Source organism: Suillus paluster (assembly GCF_016628075.1).
Source record: "Suillus paluster strain FC165 chromosome Unknown EDB91scaffold_255, whole genome shotgun sequence".
Lineage (NCBI taxonomy): Eukaryota > Fungi > Basidiomycota > Agaricomycetes > Boletales > Suillaceae > Suillus > Suillus paluster.
The window spans coordinates 4,092-20,831 of NW_024537815.1; the positions used below are offsets into that span (position 1 = coordinate 4,092).

At 48.5% G+C, this 16,740-nt stretch overlaps 2 protein-coding genes across 2 annotated transcripts; both read right to left on the reverse strand.

Annotated features, from left to right (window-relative positions):
* Positions 1 to 5,728: 5,728 nt before the first annotated feature.
* EDB91DRAFT_1024849 (uncharacterized protein) lies at positions 5,729 to 6,010 on the reverse strand (the record flags this gene model as incomplete). Its single annotated transcript, XM_041312621.1, has 1 exon — positions 5,729 to 6,010. A coding segment is annotated over one exon (282 nt), but the record flags the coding sequence as incomplete, so codon positions are not given.
* A 9,772-nt stretch (positions 6,011 to 15,782) lies between these two features.
* EDB91DRAFT_1178649 (uncharacterized protein) lies at positions 15,783 to 16,462 on the reverse strand. Its single transcript, XM_041320433.1, has one exon. It carries the CDS (start codon positions 16,329 to 16,331, stop codon positions 15,975 to 15,977), a length of 357 nt encoding a protein of 118 aa, XP_041168825.1. The 5' UTR covers positions 16,332 to 16,462; the 3' UTR covers positions 15,783 to 15,974.
* Positions 16,463 to 16,740: the final 278 nt, after the last annotated feature.

The window sequence follows — 16,740 nt, forward strand, 5'->3', positions numbered from 1 at the left end:
CCACAAGCAACCGGTTACATAAATACCGGTCGTTGTTGCACCCCATAATACCGGCCCACCCGTCTCCATTGCACCCTATCATGCTGGCCCACCCGTCTTCATTGCACCCCATATCACCGGCCCACTCGTCTTCATTGCACCCTATATCACCGGCCCACCCATCTCCATTGCACCCTATAATGCCGGCCCACCCGTCTTCATTGCACCCCATATCACCGGCCCACTCGTCTTCATTGCACCCCATATCACCGGCCGACTCGTCTTCATTGCACCCAATAACACCGGCCGACTCGTCCTCATTGCACCTCCTTTACCAGCCCACCCGTCTCCATTGCACCTGCTATACCGGCCCACTCGTCTCAATTGCACCCTATTCTCCGCCCCCCTCGTCTTCATTGCACCTTATGTACCGGCCCACTCGTCTCCATTGCACCTCATTTACCGGCCCACTCGTCTCCATCACACCCCAGTTCCCCGGCCCACTCGTCTATATTGCACTCCATTCCTCCGGCCCACTCATCTATCACACACTGGATTCACTACTACTATTCATAATTTCCTATATAGTACATTGCTATACTACCATCTATACTATATACACCCGGCCCATCCGTTTGCCTTGGACACTCCACCCCCTCGGCCCACTCGTCTAACACGGTACAATTATTGCCATGGGCCGGCACCGGGTGGCCCGTCTCTATTGGTACATTGTCACGCCCGGCTGCCCGTCTGAGACAGGTATATGTTACTGCATTATGTGGACAAGCGGTGGTGAGGTCTTGAACTCACCGCATTGCCTCATCATGGCGACTGGCATTGAAGAGTGTAACAGCCTGGAAAAAATGATATCAAAGTCTTAGTATGACAGACTGACTACAAACACAGCGATGAGAGTACCTTGATCAATAGTAAGAGATCGATTGTGATCGAAACTCGATTCAGAAATACGAAAGCGAGATCGAAAGCTTCCATCGCGTTGCAGATCTGGTCGTTGCCGCAGAGCGCGATGCCCTTGGAAATGTAGCCCCATAACGAGGGCTGGATAGCGATGGACTATGTCGCCAAGTAACATTAACGTCAAACGTGTTATGATAGGCAGAGCGTCTGACCTTGGCTGAATCTTGAAGTGCCTGGTCCCACTCGGAGTTTCGCGCCCTTACAATCGAGCGCATGGCATACGCGTGGTGGTTGTTGCCATCTACGTCGATTTCTTTGGTCAGCAGGTCTTCAGCAATGTGCAGATCGCTGATGCATGCTTTGCGGACTGTCTTGTTTATAGCAAGGATCTGCATGAAAAAAGCTCGCATTGCGTGATAAGTAGATGCATCAAAGGCAAGAGCTCACGTCAAACAACGAGAAATTGTCGTCACTGCCAGAGGCTTGGTCAGTATCTGAGGGATGATTGCTTGGACTGTCGTGATCGCCGGTGGGCTCGTATTCGTTCTCGTGACTGTGCACCAGCAGCTGTTTGTCATGTGAATAAATAGAAAAGCGGAACAAGAATAGGAAACAGCATACGTGCGTGTCACTACGAGAAGGGAATCGCTGTACTTCCTCGTCATCTTTGATCGATTCGTCTGCATCGTCTTCCTCGTCGGCATATAAGTCGTGGTTGTTGTCATGTGCGTCGATCTCTTGGGACAGGAGGTCTTCAGCGGTATGCGGGTCCTCGGCAATGCATGCATTGGGTAGCGTCGTGTTTATAACAGGGATCTGCATGAAGCAAACTCATGTTCCGTGATAAGGATATAAATTGAAGGCAGCTCACGTCAAATAATGAAGGGTTGTCGTCACTACCAGACGCTTGTTGCGAAGAATGGTGACTTGCACCGTCGTTATTGCCAGAGAGCTCGGCGGCGGCGTCATGACAACACGGCTGTGTGCCGCCGCCGAAAGCAATACGAATGAACAGACAAACTAAAAATAACAAGCGATCCGCTCGCCTGCGGATGGCGCGGCGTACTCGGATCTTTCCATCTACATCTATTATTGTAAGAACGGGGCGTATACATTGGTTGACCTTTACAGCAGTAGTGAGGAATAAACAACGTTTCCCGTCTGTCTTTCTTCATTCGCGCGTGAAAACAACACCCGAATGTCGTGACGATTTCGCACCCTGGACAGTGCTGTGTACAGTTGCCCGTGTGCGAATGCATCTGTACGAAGGTCGAGTACGGCCCGTCGTAGAGTGAGTCCTTGGCAGCCGTTGAATGTCGTTGCATATGCAGGGCGCAATGGAAATTGTTTACGGTTGACGGTCCAATTTGAATGCGCGGGATTAAAAGAGAATGTGATGCGAGGCAGGCAATGAACTTTGCCTGTTTGTGGAATCTCCACTTCGACGAAACGTCGGTGCAGAGCAGTGATGCGCACGCGTGCATTTCGTACTAATCCTTTCTCCACCGACATATTTCGCTGTACTGCACATATCGCGTTCACTTTGAGGTCTAGATGGTGCGGAGGTGTATTTGCATGGGTGAGCATGGCGAGGTAATCAGGAGTTTGTTCCGGCGCATCAGCTGGTGCTTGATCAGCTTCTTTTAATACGTCTGAACTGAAGTAAGATTCTATTTTTTCTTACGATCAGACAGTGTGAAGGGTCATGAGAGTAGACTCACCATAGTCTCCTGGCAGTGCGTCGAGAACGACGTTGTTGAACTCGTCTACGAACATGTTGTGTGAGGATAGGAAGGCACGCTGAATACACTGTTCGGCATCTTGGAGAATGTGAGGAGGAAATAGGAAGTCAACACCGTCATTGACATCTGATATCTCGTTTATGATGTCGAGTGAACGCCGAGCACCAGACGTGTCTTCTCCAATTTCATCCACGAAGTCAGTGTACTCGGGATCTCCGATCATGCGAACGGGAGTGGTCAGCATGAAAACTCGCATGTGTCTCCATAGGCGAGATGACTTGACAGATGCTGCTAGTGAAGCGTGCTCTCCTGCCCCATCAACCACTGGACCTACTTGTCGAAAGTCACCCAATCCTATGACGGGAATTGCTCCGAAAGGCTTGTTGTATACATTCATGATGCGACGACAAAGTTCATCGACACACTCCCATGCAGCTTTGTTGGCCATAGGTAACTCGTCCCAGATGATGGCGGTGGCATTGCGAATGAGATCAGCTCTGGGAGAAAATGGGTGGATCTTTGAGTGCAGATCAGTGCTGTCATCAGTTACGGGAATGCCAAACATGTAGTGAGCCGTTCGTCCTCGTTTATATGCTGTTGCGCACAGTGCACTACTCCCAACAATGAGCACGATGTGACCAGACGCACGTAGTGTCGAAGATAGTGCATTAATCATGAAAGTCTTGCCTCGCCCTGGGCGACCTTCTATGAAGAACATTGTGTTTCTTCGACTCTCAATTCCATCGCAGATAGCGTTGAATATGCGCCGCTGTTCGTCATTCAGAGCATCGCACATGTCATCTTGTTGTGCTTCTAGTGCGTCACGGTTGGTTGCCAGGAAGCGGTCCTCGTTAACTAACTCTACAGTTCGTTTTTCTGGCAAGTAGATGCCAAAGTGATCGAGATGCTTCCCACTATGTGAGAGAACATCGTCGATTTGCTGTAGTGCCAATGTACAGCCATTGTGCTCGCTCCCGAGATGAAGAACATGGTCCTGTGAGAGTGCTGCTTTGAATTTCTCCCAAAGAGGCGTGGCGGGGTACCCTTCGAGTAAGATTTGAGCAAAAAGGAATTGAAGCTGTGATGGAGTTCTGAGCGAATCCACGGCCTCTTGCAGAGCGAGAAATCCTTCTTGATGATTGTCAAAGAGACCGAGATCACTTGCAGCTTCGTGGAATGTATCAAAAACTCGTCCATTGATGGTACGCAGGTCTTTAAAAGATGAAGCGGATTTATAAAGCAGAAGACTGCGGAGGTAGAATACTTCTCCGCTGCGCAGAGGAACAGTGTCGATGCGAGCGATTTTGTCGGTTTGCTGTCTCCGCCTGATTTTTCGTTGGATGACTCCAGGATTCCACTGTTCTAGACATTCATGTTCATTGAGGTGTTCACCTGGCGAAAAGGGATAGAGTATGTATTCCTCGTAGTATTCTTCGTACCGGAAATGTGCTAAATGAGCTGGTCGAAGAAAATAGCGGTCCAAAAGCGATGCAGTTGACCGATTTCCTCGATGTCGAAATTGAGGAGTGTTTCCTCCTGGCAAATGGACGGGCAAGCACTGGACAGATGGCTCTTTGCGTGTGATTTCAAATCCGAGAATCCGCCAAGCAGCTTCTGGTGCGGATAGATAGCAAGCTTTTTGATAGTCGTTGATCTCATTGACAGGTACCGGTTGCTGTGGCATTGCATCGTCATGATCTTGCATGCTGAAAAAGGCACGATCCGATCCTTTGTAGAGGTATTTGTAAAGATAACTGAAGACCTTCGCTGTGTAAACGACGTCAAAATGAAAATGACAGTCTGCGAAGTCAAGCAAAGGTTTGCAGTAGGGCACGACCCATATGTCTTCCTCGCTACGTCTACGCCAGTGAACGCGACCCATTTCATCAACAGTGGTGGTTGGTTGTACAGGATGTGGGAAGTCATAGATGCACTTCCCATCACGATTGCACCGGCTACCTGCGCGAGAGAGATGGTCTCGGCTGTGCATCATGTATCGTTGTACTTTCTCTCGTCGGGCAGGATTATCACGGGGAAGTTCAGCACTGATGATGGTGTCCAATTCCTCGAATGGAATTTTGGGATGGACCTAGTTTGTCCAAATATGAGTGTTTGAAGTCAACTGAGTATGATATGCACACTTTGATGATGATGTGAGCATGAGGAAACCCTCGCTTTTGGAACTCAATAACTTTTATGATGTATTTTTTCTCTCCGAAGCGAGTGCGAAGGACGTGTAAAACTTTTTCTAGTCGTGACTTGAATACGCGAGCAACAACAATTGGAATGTCACTGGCCGATTGACCAGGTCGCAGGCGAGCCCTAACTTCCGGCCAGTCAGGATTGAAGGTCATGGTGCAAAAGAAGGTCGGCTTTCCAAATTTCCGACCTAAAGCCATGGCATCTGCAGCTTGCTGCGAGGTCCATGAATGAGAGCCCACAAAACTCGCTGGAAGTTTGATGGATGACTCGATCTCTTCTGTATCATCGTTATTCTGTTGAACTTCATGAGCACGTAATTGGCGTTCATGCGCTATATAAGTGAGGCGCTGTTCTTCCGTTCTTGAGTACATATCCACCAAGTATTTGCAACAAAGTCGGCCAAAGATGCTGAATCGATCTTCTTCATCCACCAAAAGACGACTTCGATACCAGTCTACTTGCGATAAATTCGGCACTCCATCAATTTGACTCAGACCCCAACCCATCTCTCCTTGAGGGAAAAACAGCACGTAATGCAGTGGTTCGTAGTGGCGGGAGAGAATGTTTAAGAATTCTGGCTGAGCGCGTGATTTACGACGAATGACGACCGACCAAGGGTTGATATCTGTTGAATTTGCCGCATGCATAACAGCAGCAAAGTCACCATTGGAAGAAAAGTCTTTTAATTCAAGCTGTCGTTTGTGGTGTGAGCGAGGTCGAAACTGTCGTAAGTGATGAACATAGGGATTGACGGCATTGATGTCGTCCGTAATGGCTTGAATAACAGTGGCATGCACACCGAAATCCTGAGCTTTCTGCTGGCGCATTCTTTCGTCGTATAAGAACCAGTGGATGGAGTGATCTGCATATTCAGTGTCACGAATAAGGTGATAAGTACAGCCTGTAATAGCAACAGCTGGAGGACCCGCGCTACCTCCCGAATTGAACTGCTGAAAACCACCACTGACGCCGATGCCAGCAAAGGAGAAAAAATTGTTGATGACGCGACAAAACTCGATGACATGTCGAAGGCGTATGGGTTCATCAAACAAACTGCGCATGCGTGGAGGGAGTGGGTGTAAAGCAGGCAATATGCGTGCTCCATTGCCACAGCAAAATGAGTTTGACTCAGTCGACAGGAGAAGAGCATTGCAGTGAGGGCAACGATGATTCCACGTGGGAGGAATGATCGGTGATGGAGGATAATTACAAAGTAGGATCCACCAAGGGGTGGGACGTTCAATAGCAGGACGCTGTACAATGGATGATGCAGTCGGTGATAAAGCGGGTGACGTCAAAGGGGACAAAGACTCTAGTGGAAAGTTAGTGGAAGGAAGGGATGACGATGATAACATTGACAGACCGTTCAATTGATGATGCAGAGCATGATGTTGATTATAATGTGCACGCCACAGGCGGTTTTCGTGCTCTCGAAATTTAGGATTGCTGCGAGCACGTCTCGCGAGTTCCCGTTTCCGATCTTGTATGAGGGACATGTTGACAAAAGCAAGCAGTTCGTAGATGCGAATAGATACAAATTTGATCGACAGAGTGAAAATCGTGCTTACAAACCCAGAGGGGTGGCATAAAAATAGGATCGAGAAGATGTACAAAGTTCAAGCATAAATCAATTCAATCTGTTTTCGTAGATGGACCTGCCTCCTCATTAATATTCTCTGCAGCAACTACCTGCCGCTTCTTCCCTTTCTTGTGACGGGTAGAATCAGATTCTTCATCAGAATTACCGTGGGATGCACGCTTGCTTTTCTTGCTTTTGCCAGTCCAATTGAAGCTTTTCAGTTGAGCAGACGGTGCAGTTTCTCAGTGCCTGCGGCTGTCGACAACACTAGTGGATGGACCGAGTGTAATATCGTGCACGGACACCAAGCAACGCTTGTGGTCAACTTCGGTAATTGCACCCTGAATGATCACATGTTTTTCCGCCGTAGGCACAGGAGTCCGATCAAGGCGAGGATGTGAAGGGGGATAATAACAACAAATGCGAGCCATTTGTTGAGGCATGACACTGTATTGCATGACATCAATGTCAAACATACGATCCTCCGGTAGTTCGGAAGAGCCTCGTGACACTTTGCCTGCAATAAGGACAGAGGGTAGTGCACGACCACCATCCAATGATTGGATCTCCTTGCGAAAAAAAAGTCAGCGAATGAACATGTATAAGAGAGAATTCAAAGATGACCCACGTCGACGCAATAGAGTTCGAGAGCAGTCTCATCACCAGCTAATGCGGTGATTAGGCGAGCATTGATGAAATAAACACCATCATCAGGTGGTGGAGTTCTGCCACCGAAAGTGAAAACAGTGGCCGGAAGATCATTGCCATTGTCATCTGCTTCTAGAGGAAGAGGAATGAAGGCATCCATTTTCCAAAACCGCTTCTTGTCAAGAGAGTAAGGAGTTGCATTTTGGATTCCAACAATACCGTGAAAAGAGCAGGAGGACGCCATGATAATTGAGAGAGAAAGGGTACGAAAACAGTGCAGCCACGGAGGAAAGGAGAGCATTAAGGGGAAAGGAGAACATTTTAGAGGTGCTCGATCACTTGAAACAGGATGCGGCCGAGATGGTGTCAGAACAGCGTCAGTTATAGGGTACGAAAACAGCGCAGCTACGGAGGAAAGGAGAACACTTTACAGGGGCTCGATCACTTGAAACTGGATGCGGCGCAGATGGTGTCAGAACAGCGTCAGCAATAGGAGCTCAAGTGGAACACACGCCCAAGGCAAAGGGCTCATGTGGACCGCGCACATGGCGGCTACACGAATTGGTTCCGTGGGATCAAACGCCCCGTTCTTACAATAGTAGATATGGGTGATAGCATACCTGTGTGTCACTGAGAACAAGGAGTTGCTGTCGACGTGCTCCTTCATTGACCTTTGTTCGTTCTCCCGCCTTGTGTTGCTCAAGTATCTGCTTGATAGACCAGAGCAGCACCTTTCCTGTGCAATCTCCACTGACGAGCAGTTCTCCATTGGGAGAAATCGCGACAGACAAAATGCGCGTGGTGTGTTTGAGTGGATGACCTATGTGTTGGTGTGTCTTTGTGCTCCACAGCCGCACAGTCCTGTCACCCAAGGCAGTGGCAATGAAGGAGCCGGCAGACGAGATGGCGAGCGAGAAGATGTAGGAAGTGTGACTGGTGCAAGGTTGACCGATCTGGTCTCCATTGGACGAATTCCAGAAGTTGACTGTGCTGTCATATGATGCAGAGACAAGTTGCTGGCCGTCAGGCGACCACACAACACTTTGAACCTGACGTTGGTGAGCGTTGAACTTGAGAAGAAGCTCGGCGTTATCGGTGCGCCAAACCCGGATGGAACCGCCCGATGATCCGGAGGCTAATTTTAGCCCATCTGGGCTGAATGCAACACTCAGCACGTAATTACTATGACCCTTGAGTGTTGCGAGGACAGCGCCAGTCTCTGCATTCCATACAACAACTGTCGAATCATCCGACCCGCTTGCAAGTTTCTTGCCATCGGGTGAGAAGCACACAGATACCACCGTGTCTGTATGCTTCACCAGCGGTTCGAATACTTTCTGCTTGCTCTCGACGTCCCAGATGATGATGGTTTTATCATCTCCACCGCTCGCAATTCGCCTGTCATCTGGTGATACGGCCACTGATGGCACCTTGTCCTTGTGTCCCTTGAATGGCCCTCCTACCAATACTCCTTTCTTCATGTCCCAAATTCGCAGGGTTCCATCCCATGAACCACTGACGACCTGTCGACTGTCTTTGAAGAACGCGACTGCTGCCACACCATTTGTATGCCCATTCATCATCCGTGTTGGCGTGAGCTGCCCTCTCAAAGTGAGATACATATTTTTTGCTACATCCAGCACCCCTGACATATTGTGTTGACCTAGGCAGAGAGATGGATGGTCAGTACCATTTGAAGTTGACGTGGACCGTACGTTTAGTATATCCTTCTGTTGGGGATCTTGTGGGTGTTGAGTAGTGATGGACCCCTGCCCGTGACCCAACTTATGTATGGTGCAGTTCACCCAGAGGCCGCTACTTTTGTCCAAAAGTTTTCCCACACTCAAATTTTGTCAGTTTTTCAATTCCTCTTGGGAAGATATTGCTTTTGATGTGTTGAATAAAACCCCAAGAGCGATTTTTGATTGGGTCAAATTTGAGCAAGATTTTTATTTTATTTTTGGGCACCCCAAATTGGTGCATTGTAGTGCTGCCGAAGTCCGGTTCGGTTCAGTTCATGGGCCTCTAAATGTGAACCCTGAACCGGACCATTGGTCAGGTTCAGGCAATGAGGGTGAACGTTGAACTGGACCCTTGCGAATGCGTTCAGAAGCGTTCGGTTCGAGTTCAGAACGCGTTCGAACATCCGAACGCTATGTATAAATTCAAAAAAAATGCAGGAAATACATGAAAAAATTCGACGTAAATGAGTACAGTAGCTACACGATATCCATGTCAGGGTATTCACAAGCAGCGGCGAACGCAGCTTGAGCCGTTGCAGATATGTGGCCTTGACGATATCCACTCTTCAACAACTGAAGTGCCTCAAACGTTGTCGGCAACAAACAGTTGCGCCGTGTGGTCCCAGTGATGCCGCCGCTCGAAAATGCTCGTTCAGATGCCACGGCAGAGCCTTGAATAGCGAGGTAGTCCTTTGCAATGTGTGAGATGGTGGGATATTGAATTGAATGATGCTAAGGAACATTTATGTTAACTTGTAAGGAATAGGGATTCGAAAAAAAAACACTCACGCCCCACCAAGCTACTACATTCTCGATATCCTCTAGCGGGGAAGCCAGGTAGTCCTCGAGCTCTTGACGAGGCCTTCGGCTTGCAGTGTCACTCGCAATGCGGGATTTGACAGCGTCGCGCATCCAGCTGTGGCCATACGAGCCTTGGCGTGCAAGACAGGAAGGAGCCACGACAGCAGGCTCTGCGTCCGGCAAGGAATTGTGATGATGGTATCTGTCGAAAACGATCTGCAGGCATCTCATGCCCTTCTCGAAGTCGCGGGGCTCCCATTTACTCTTGGCATACGCAATCTTGTAGTTGGGGTCAAGCGCTAGATACAACGCATTAGATAGGGCTTTACGTTAATCAAAACACGTACCGAGACAAATGAAATAGACGTCGGTTTCATCAATCTTATGGTACCACTTACAAAGATTGTCAATGCCAGACTCAATGGCGGTTGAAAAGTCGGCAAACTTCGAAGACCTGGCCATATTTTGCCAGGTTTGTTGGAGGAATTCAAGCACCGGGATCGCGCGCCATACCGTGGGTTCGCGAGTCGCAGAGAACGATTGCTGAGCATTTGCAGGCTCCTGGTAATGCAATAAGTTAATAAAAATTAAACTCATCAATGAACAAGCACGCACCTGAAGCACGTCATGCATCAACTCTAACTTCTTCCATTCCTCGGCCAAGAGCTTGAATGTGCCATAGGACTTGCCCTGCAGGTTCGGAACTTCGTCACTATCATCTGCGAGCTGTATAAATCTATTCACACCCTGCCGATAGAGTTAGTAATTGTTTGTAGGGACAGTAGCGGTAAATATACCTTACGCAACTTGAGGGTGCGCTCCAACATGCCAAACAGTGAGGCCCACCGAGTGCGGATCCATTTCAAAAGCTCGAGGTTGGGTTCATTGACCTCAGCGCAACACTTGTGGAAGAAAGTACGGGCTTGAGGAGATTTCCGTACCTAAATAAACAGTTAGTCAAAGCAAGGCTAATCAGACGAGGCACAAACTTACCTGCCCAACAAGCGCAAGGGCTTTGCCCACAGTATCAGCAACATTGAAGTCAGTCACTTCATTGTCGTCATCGTCGTTGGTCTCGTTCCTGATGAGAACACTTGCAGGGGTAGGCGCAACCTCTTCAACGAAGTGTTTGGCAGCCAGATGTAGGGCGTGCTCCATACAACTGAAAAGACATTAGCATATAATAGAATGTGATATAAATATAAGCCTTACCGTACACGGTGCTCTCCTGCAACCCATTCCTTACCAGAAGGGTCAATAGCGAGTGCAACAGTCTGAATTGCCGTATCATTATTGGTGGCGTTGTCAGCTGTGAACCATCCAACCTTGGTGCGAAAGTCGTAGTTATTGATAGTTTCAATAAAAATCCTTCCAATATTGCTACCGCTATGGTTGCCGTTGATGATCGTGAATGCGAGCTGCTCGCTCTTCAGCTCCCACTCCTGAGGCTTACCGTCTTGGGAGTCAATATAATGTGCAGTGACAGAGAGGAAAGGCACGCCAGGTTCAGACGTCCAGGAGTCGAAAGTGACGGAAATTTTGCTGTCGACGTTCTTAAGCTTCTCTTTGATGCGTTGCACGGCAAGCTTGGCACGTTCGAGTATTTCATCACGAGTCTTCGTGCGATGGGGGATATCCTTATCCGACAGGGAGGGCCGAAGGTATTGAAGGAGGCGACGAAACGGACCCTTATTGACGAGTTGGAATGCCTAGTATAAGTATCTTAAGTCACAATCACACGAAACAAAAGATCACAACCACGCACCTCATCTTCAGAGACAATGAGCTCAACAATATAGTCCATCAGGCCGGACTTCGTGAACTCAGGAACCTTAGGTGCAAGCGAGGCGTGTAATGTGTGTTGAACTCCGTCGGTTGATTTCGAGTTAAGAGGGATGGCACGATCATGCATTGTGATTCCGCGTTCCTTGCAGCGGTCTCGGTAAAGGGGGAAGTGACATTTTGGATTGCGTGCGATGTGGGTGCGGCAGGTTGAGATACTGCCTTTAAAAAAACACTGCCCGGATGGTACATCATTGCCTCTGGACTTGATGTTAGTTCAGTGCGGAGATTATTTTAACATTGAGACTTACCTGCATACCTCACACCACCAACCATCCTCGCGTTCTTGGGTGTGAGGGTTCATACGGCCCCTCTCTTGTGTGAAGATTGTCTTTAAGTCCGCACTGCGTTCATCTTTCTTCGTCAGCTTGCGATGCTCGCGGTCCTCATCCCCCAATGCCTTTGTCCTTTCGTAAGCTTCCTCTCTGTCTTCTTCCTCCTCCTCGTCTGAAAGTCCCTCTGTGGCAGGGGGTTCTTCTCGAATTCGTTTGGGTGCAGGCCGACCCTCAGGAGTTGCTGGTGCTGGTCGCTTTGCTGGAGCGCCGTTGACAGCGTCACAAATCTTCTCCGTTGGTTTAATGGCTCGTCCCGAGCGACGGGACACGAATGCAGTGATCTTACCATTGGATGTGGCAGGAGGTGGCGAAGGGGGCATGGGGGAATCGTCGTCAGGGTCGTTGTACCACTCGATGTCCTTAGCATCTTTCAATTGGCCGTCAGGTCTAAGTGCACACGACATAGGAAGGGTGGATATTGGACCTAACGTAGATATTTAGACCGCAAACCGTAACATATAATTATACTAGCGCACCTTGAATATACCACTTCCACACATGGATTTGTGCAGCAAGGAGGGTGGAGATTGAACCTGTAGTTAGTAGCTCGTTTATACCAAAACTTGTGATAAGAGATCAAAAAAATGACGCACCTTGAACATATTGTTGCCATGCAATGACTGCGACAGTTGATCGATCATTGGATGCAGGAAGCGGAGGTGGTGCACGCATGGGGGTGTCATCATCCGGGTCATTGTACCAATCAATGGCACTAGCGTCTTTGAGTTGGCGATCACATCCAAGTGCGCACAACATTCTCGCAGCCAGAAGGGTGAATATTGTACCTGTAGTAGGCCATTTATACCAAGATTTGTGGTAAGAGATCAGAAAAAGGTGACGCACCTTGAACATATTTTGATTGATGTTGAAGCAAGTACCGGAATGAGCATCCCAAAAATATGTTCTGAACATAAATTAAATTATAATCCTAATAACGATTAACATTGGGCTTACCGAAATGTCGAGTAGATCACCGAGGAAGTCAGACGTCACTAATAGAAATGCATTCAGTGTTTTGGTCGTGAAGTAAGAGCCGTTCTGGAGATCAATGTTCCCAGGACTGACAATGGCCATATGAGTTTGTTGCCAGGTGATCAGAGAAAATATTAGTATAGATGGATAGCAATAAGCCTGAGGACCTCAAGCGGTTCATAGACAGAAGCAAGGACGGTTCGAACGCGTTCGGACAGGTCCGGACAGGTTCGCTAATTTGAGGCATCAGCCGAACGCCGAACCTAATAATAGGTTCGGTCCCTACAGTAGGTCGAACCTCGGACCGAACGGACGGTCCGGTTCGGAAGGGTTCACATTCGAACCGAAGTTCCGAACCGGACTCCGGCAGCACTAGTGCATTGGTAAATAGTATGTGTACTACTCATCAAAAGCCTGTGCCACTGCATCTGGAATACATCTGTGAGATTTGTACTGTCTTGAACTAAATTTCTTGACCTGCAGCTGTGCATCAGCAGTCCCGAGTCCCATCCTGTATGCATCCATCCACCTGTACATTCAATGTTCCCACCACTGGATGGTTTGGAGTGGCACTGATGCGAGCACTATGGGCATGTTGTCCTTCAAGGTGTCGAACATGTAATCACAGTTGTTGCAAAGATATTTCTTCACCTGTCCCCAGAAATATTCAATCAAGTTCAACTCACAGTGAAACTTTGGCAAAAAAATGCACAGGTGGCCCACTGACTCAATGACCTCTTGCACCAGGGATTTTTGTTCTTGAAAGTCAGCCTGGAGCTTGAGGATGTGCTTGTGGCAGCAAGCATCTGCCTTTTGCCAGATCTCAACAATCTTCGGTGCAGCTACCTTTGTATATCCACTTTTCACACCGCTTTTGACATCATCTCTGAGAGCCTTCAGATTTTCCTCCAGGTCTGTTCCTTCCAATTCCTCCAAGCTTTCATCTGCGTCTGACATTCTTTCATTGTCAGAGGGCTCGTGTTCACCAGCGGTATGTGAGTCAGGCTCCGACCATATGCAATTGACACCACCATCATACCCACATTCAGACTCAGACTTGGATTCAGCTGCAATGGGTGGCGACTCTGGCGAGAGGATTGGTGGTGCACCATGAGGTGGACATGCGTTATCGGAGGATGTTCGAGCTTTTCTCACAAGCCTTGCAGCTCTTGCACGAGCTGCTGCTGCTTTCTGGTGCCCGTTGGCCATTTTCAAGTAATACTGATCACATCGCAACTCGTTCCAACTTTCAAACATTATTCAAGCAAGCAATGACACCCAGTTCACGATCATCGAAGCTGGTGTACCTTCTGTAGCTAGGATTTACGTCTCATATTAGGGTTAGGGTTATATCTGTCATTGTTGATGACTCGATTTGGCGCTTGGACAAAAGTAGCGGCCTCTAAGTGAACCGCACCATAGGCGCTTCAAGATCAGTAAACCGGTGAGCCACCGATACTCCCAAATGTACAGGAAAGAAGCATTGGGCTTACAAAATACTACAATATCTGGGTCTCACCGGTTTACTGATGCTCACTCATGGATCCAGCGTTCTTCCATATCACGCTGTTACGGCGTGGATCTCATTTCAATTTCGTTGCTTCCATCACTGCTCCCTTTATAAACACCCGTCATGTACGTAGCAGTAGCCCTCTATTCTGTGCACAACGAACCCGCGTGCATCTGGTACTACCATGTACCACAGTCCACTCCGCAGCCATATATTGCTTCCACTCGACTCGTCTTTCATCATCCATTGTAACGCGCCCTACTTCGCTACGGGGACTATATATAACAATCGCTCGGCGCTCGTGTCTAATTACTTCCGGTTGTCGATGGGATGTTACATCAATGATGGCAGGCATGCGTGGTGTGTACTGATTTACTTGCCTATCTGCACGATGACGATGCGCAGATCCCCAGCCAATATCAATATTGTCTACGCTACTAGCGCCAGATTTCATGTGGACAGTTTCCCCTATCTGCTTCTATCGATGATCAAAACCCAGAACCATTATCAGCGATCGCTGTGGATCCAGATGTGCATTGCAAGCGACCTGTAATACTGTAAATGTCGTCGTTGCTCTTCATGCAGTCGTAGTAAGCAGAGACTGGTTTCACATTCTGTCTTGCAAGACTGACTTTCTTATATATAGCAAGACCTAGTCCGCTTCGTGACTACTCTATGCTCAGTGTTACTAGTATGTTTCCGAGCCCTCGATCGTAGTACATCCAAAGTGAATGATCGAGTGCTGGCGACCTTGGCGTACACGTGGTTTTCCCTGGCGCCAGTTTGATAATTCATATTGGCCCAAATAGACTGCACACTGCATTTTTTCTATTCCAAGGTAGGCAGTTTTCCGGAGTGTAGTGATCTGACATTGACTGTAGACCTAGAAGCCGTTCAAGGTGACGCGTCGTGCGATCTTGATCAACCTCGTTCTCTATCGCACGGGAAACCTTGCTCTTGTTTTAACTTGAGGGTGTATGGCGAGTTGTAAGTGTACCTCTTCGATCCAGCTGAGAGTTCCGTGCTGACGTTTTGAATCTTGATGTTTTATTTAGGTGTTTACTATGTAGTCTTTCCGTATTCGAGCCTCTCAATGTCTCTTGCGGTGGCTGGCACGGTTGCACTGATCTTGGACATCGTTTTCATCGTGAGGGACGCGCGAAGGGCTGGCATGACGTGTCTGTTGGCTATCGTTCTATGGTTGGGCGTCGTGAGTTACTTCCGATGAAGTTGCAGTAGCTATTGGTCGGTGATGGCATGGACCGTCTTCGCATATGTATGTTCCCTCATGTCATCCCCACATCCCATGTACATCGTGGATCATCTTTATACATTTTTCTTGGGCACGCTTGGAACAAGACTCTCCTTACAGGATTCAGCTGGCTACTCGTGGCGGTGAAAGCCTGACCCAAATATTCACCCACGTCCACGACGGACCAGTGCACGAGAACGACCCATGCTTGGAACCCATGTTCACTCTCGCCTTCGCATCCCAAACATCGAAATCACACTGGACATTCATTGAGTGACTCGACGTAGCAGGATGGACAAAAAACACATCCTCAGCTGGTGTGGTCAGCAATGATTCGATAATACAATCGCAGTGGTAATTGTAAGTAGGTCAGTGTGCAATACAAATACGACGAGCGCCTACGGTATGAATGAAAATGCGTCCGAGATCTCCGTGTTTCAAACTCCATGCAACTACAATATCTCTAGTGTCCTGGCATCCATCATGTCACGAACAGCAGTCTTGTCCTTGACTTGCGCAATGATATTGTGATCCGACGCGATTCTCTTATACTCCCCACCATGCTGCTGTGCTAGCAAAAGTGCGCCAAAAGGCTGCCCAAGGCGAACGATCAACCTTAACGCTCGCGAGTGAGACGCTGAATTCTTGTACTTCCCACCATGCTGCTGCATGGGCAGAAGTGAGCCAAAAGGCTGTCGAAGGCGAGCGATTAACTTTGACGCTCGCGAGTGAGACTTTGAATTAGCTGGCTTCTTGCCTCTTGGAGAACTGCCGAGAGATCCATCTGATGCAGACCCGGTTTCATCCATGCTCTGCGTTTCATCTGCAAAGTCAAGTAGCCCGAGATCATGACGATTCCACGGACGGACGAGGAAGAATGTCTGCTGAGTGGGCCGTGCTGACGAGAACTGAATGAGCTTGTCTTCCGTGTTGATTAGCAGGTCTTGAAGACCATCTGCCTCAACATCATAAGTGAAACATGTCTGCGGGTCTTGACTACGCCTCTGTCTCAGTGCTGTGAGGGGGAATGCGATGCAAGGCAGTTGCAGCCTGCGGTCCGCGAAACGAGGAGGGTTGAGGTCGGCAAGCTTGGTATACAGTGTCAAAGCCTGCTCCACGACGGTGGCATTTCGCAGCGACAAGACCGACGTCTGTATGTATTGTTCAGACAAAGATGGCGACGTGAATGGCGGAGATTTGTAAGAGGAAATCTCAGCT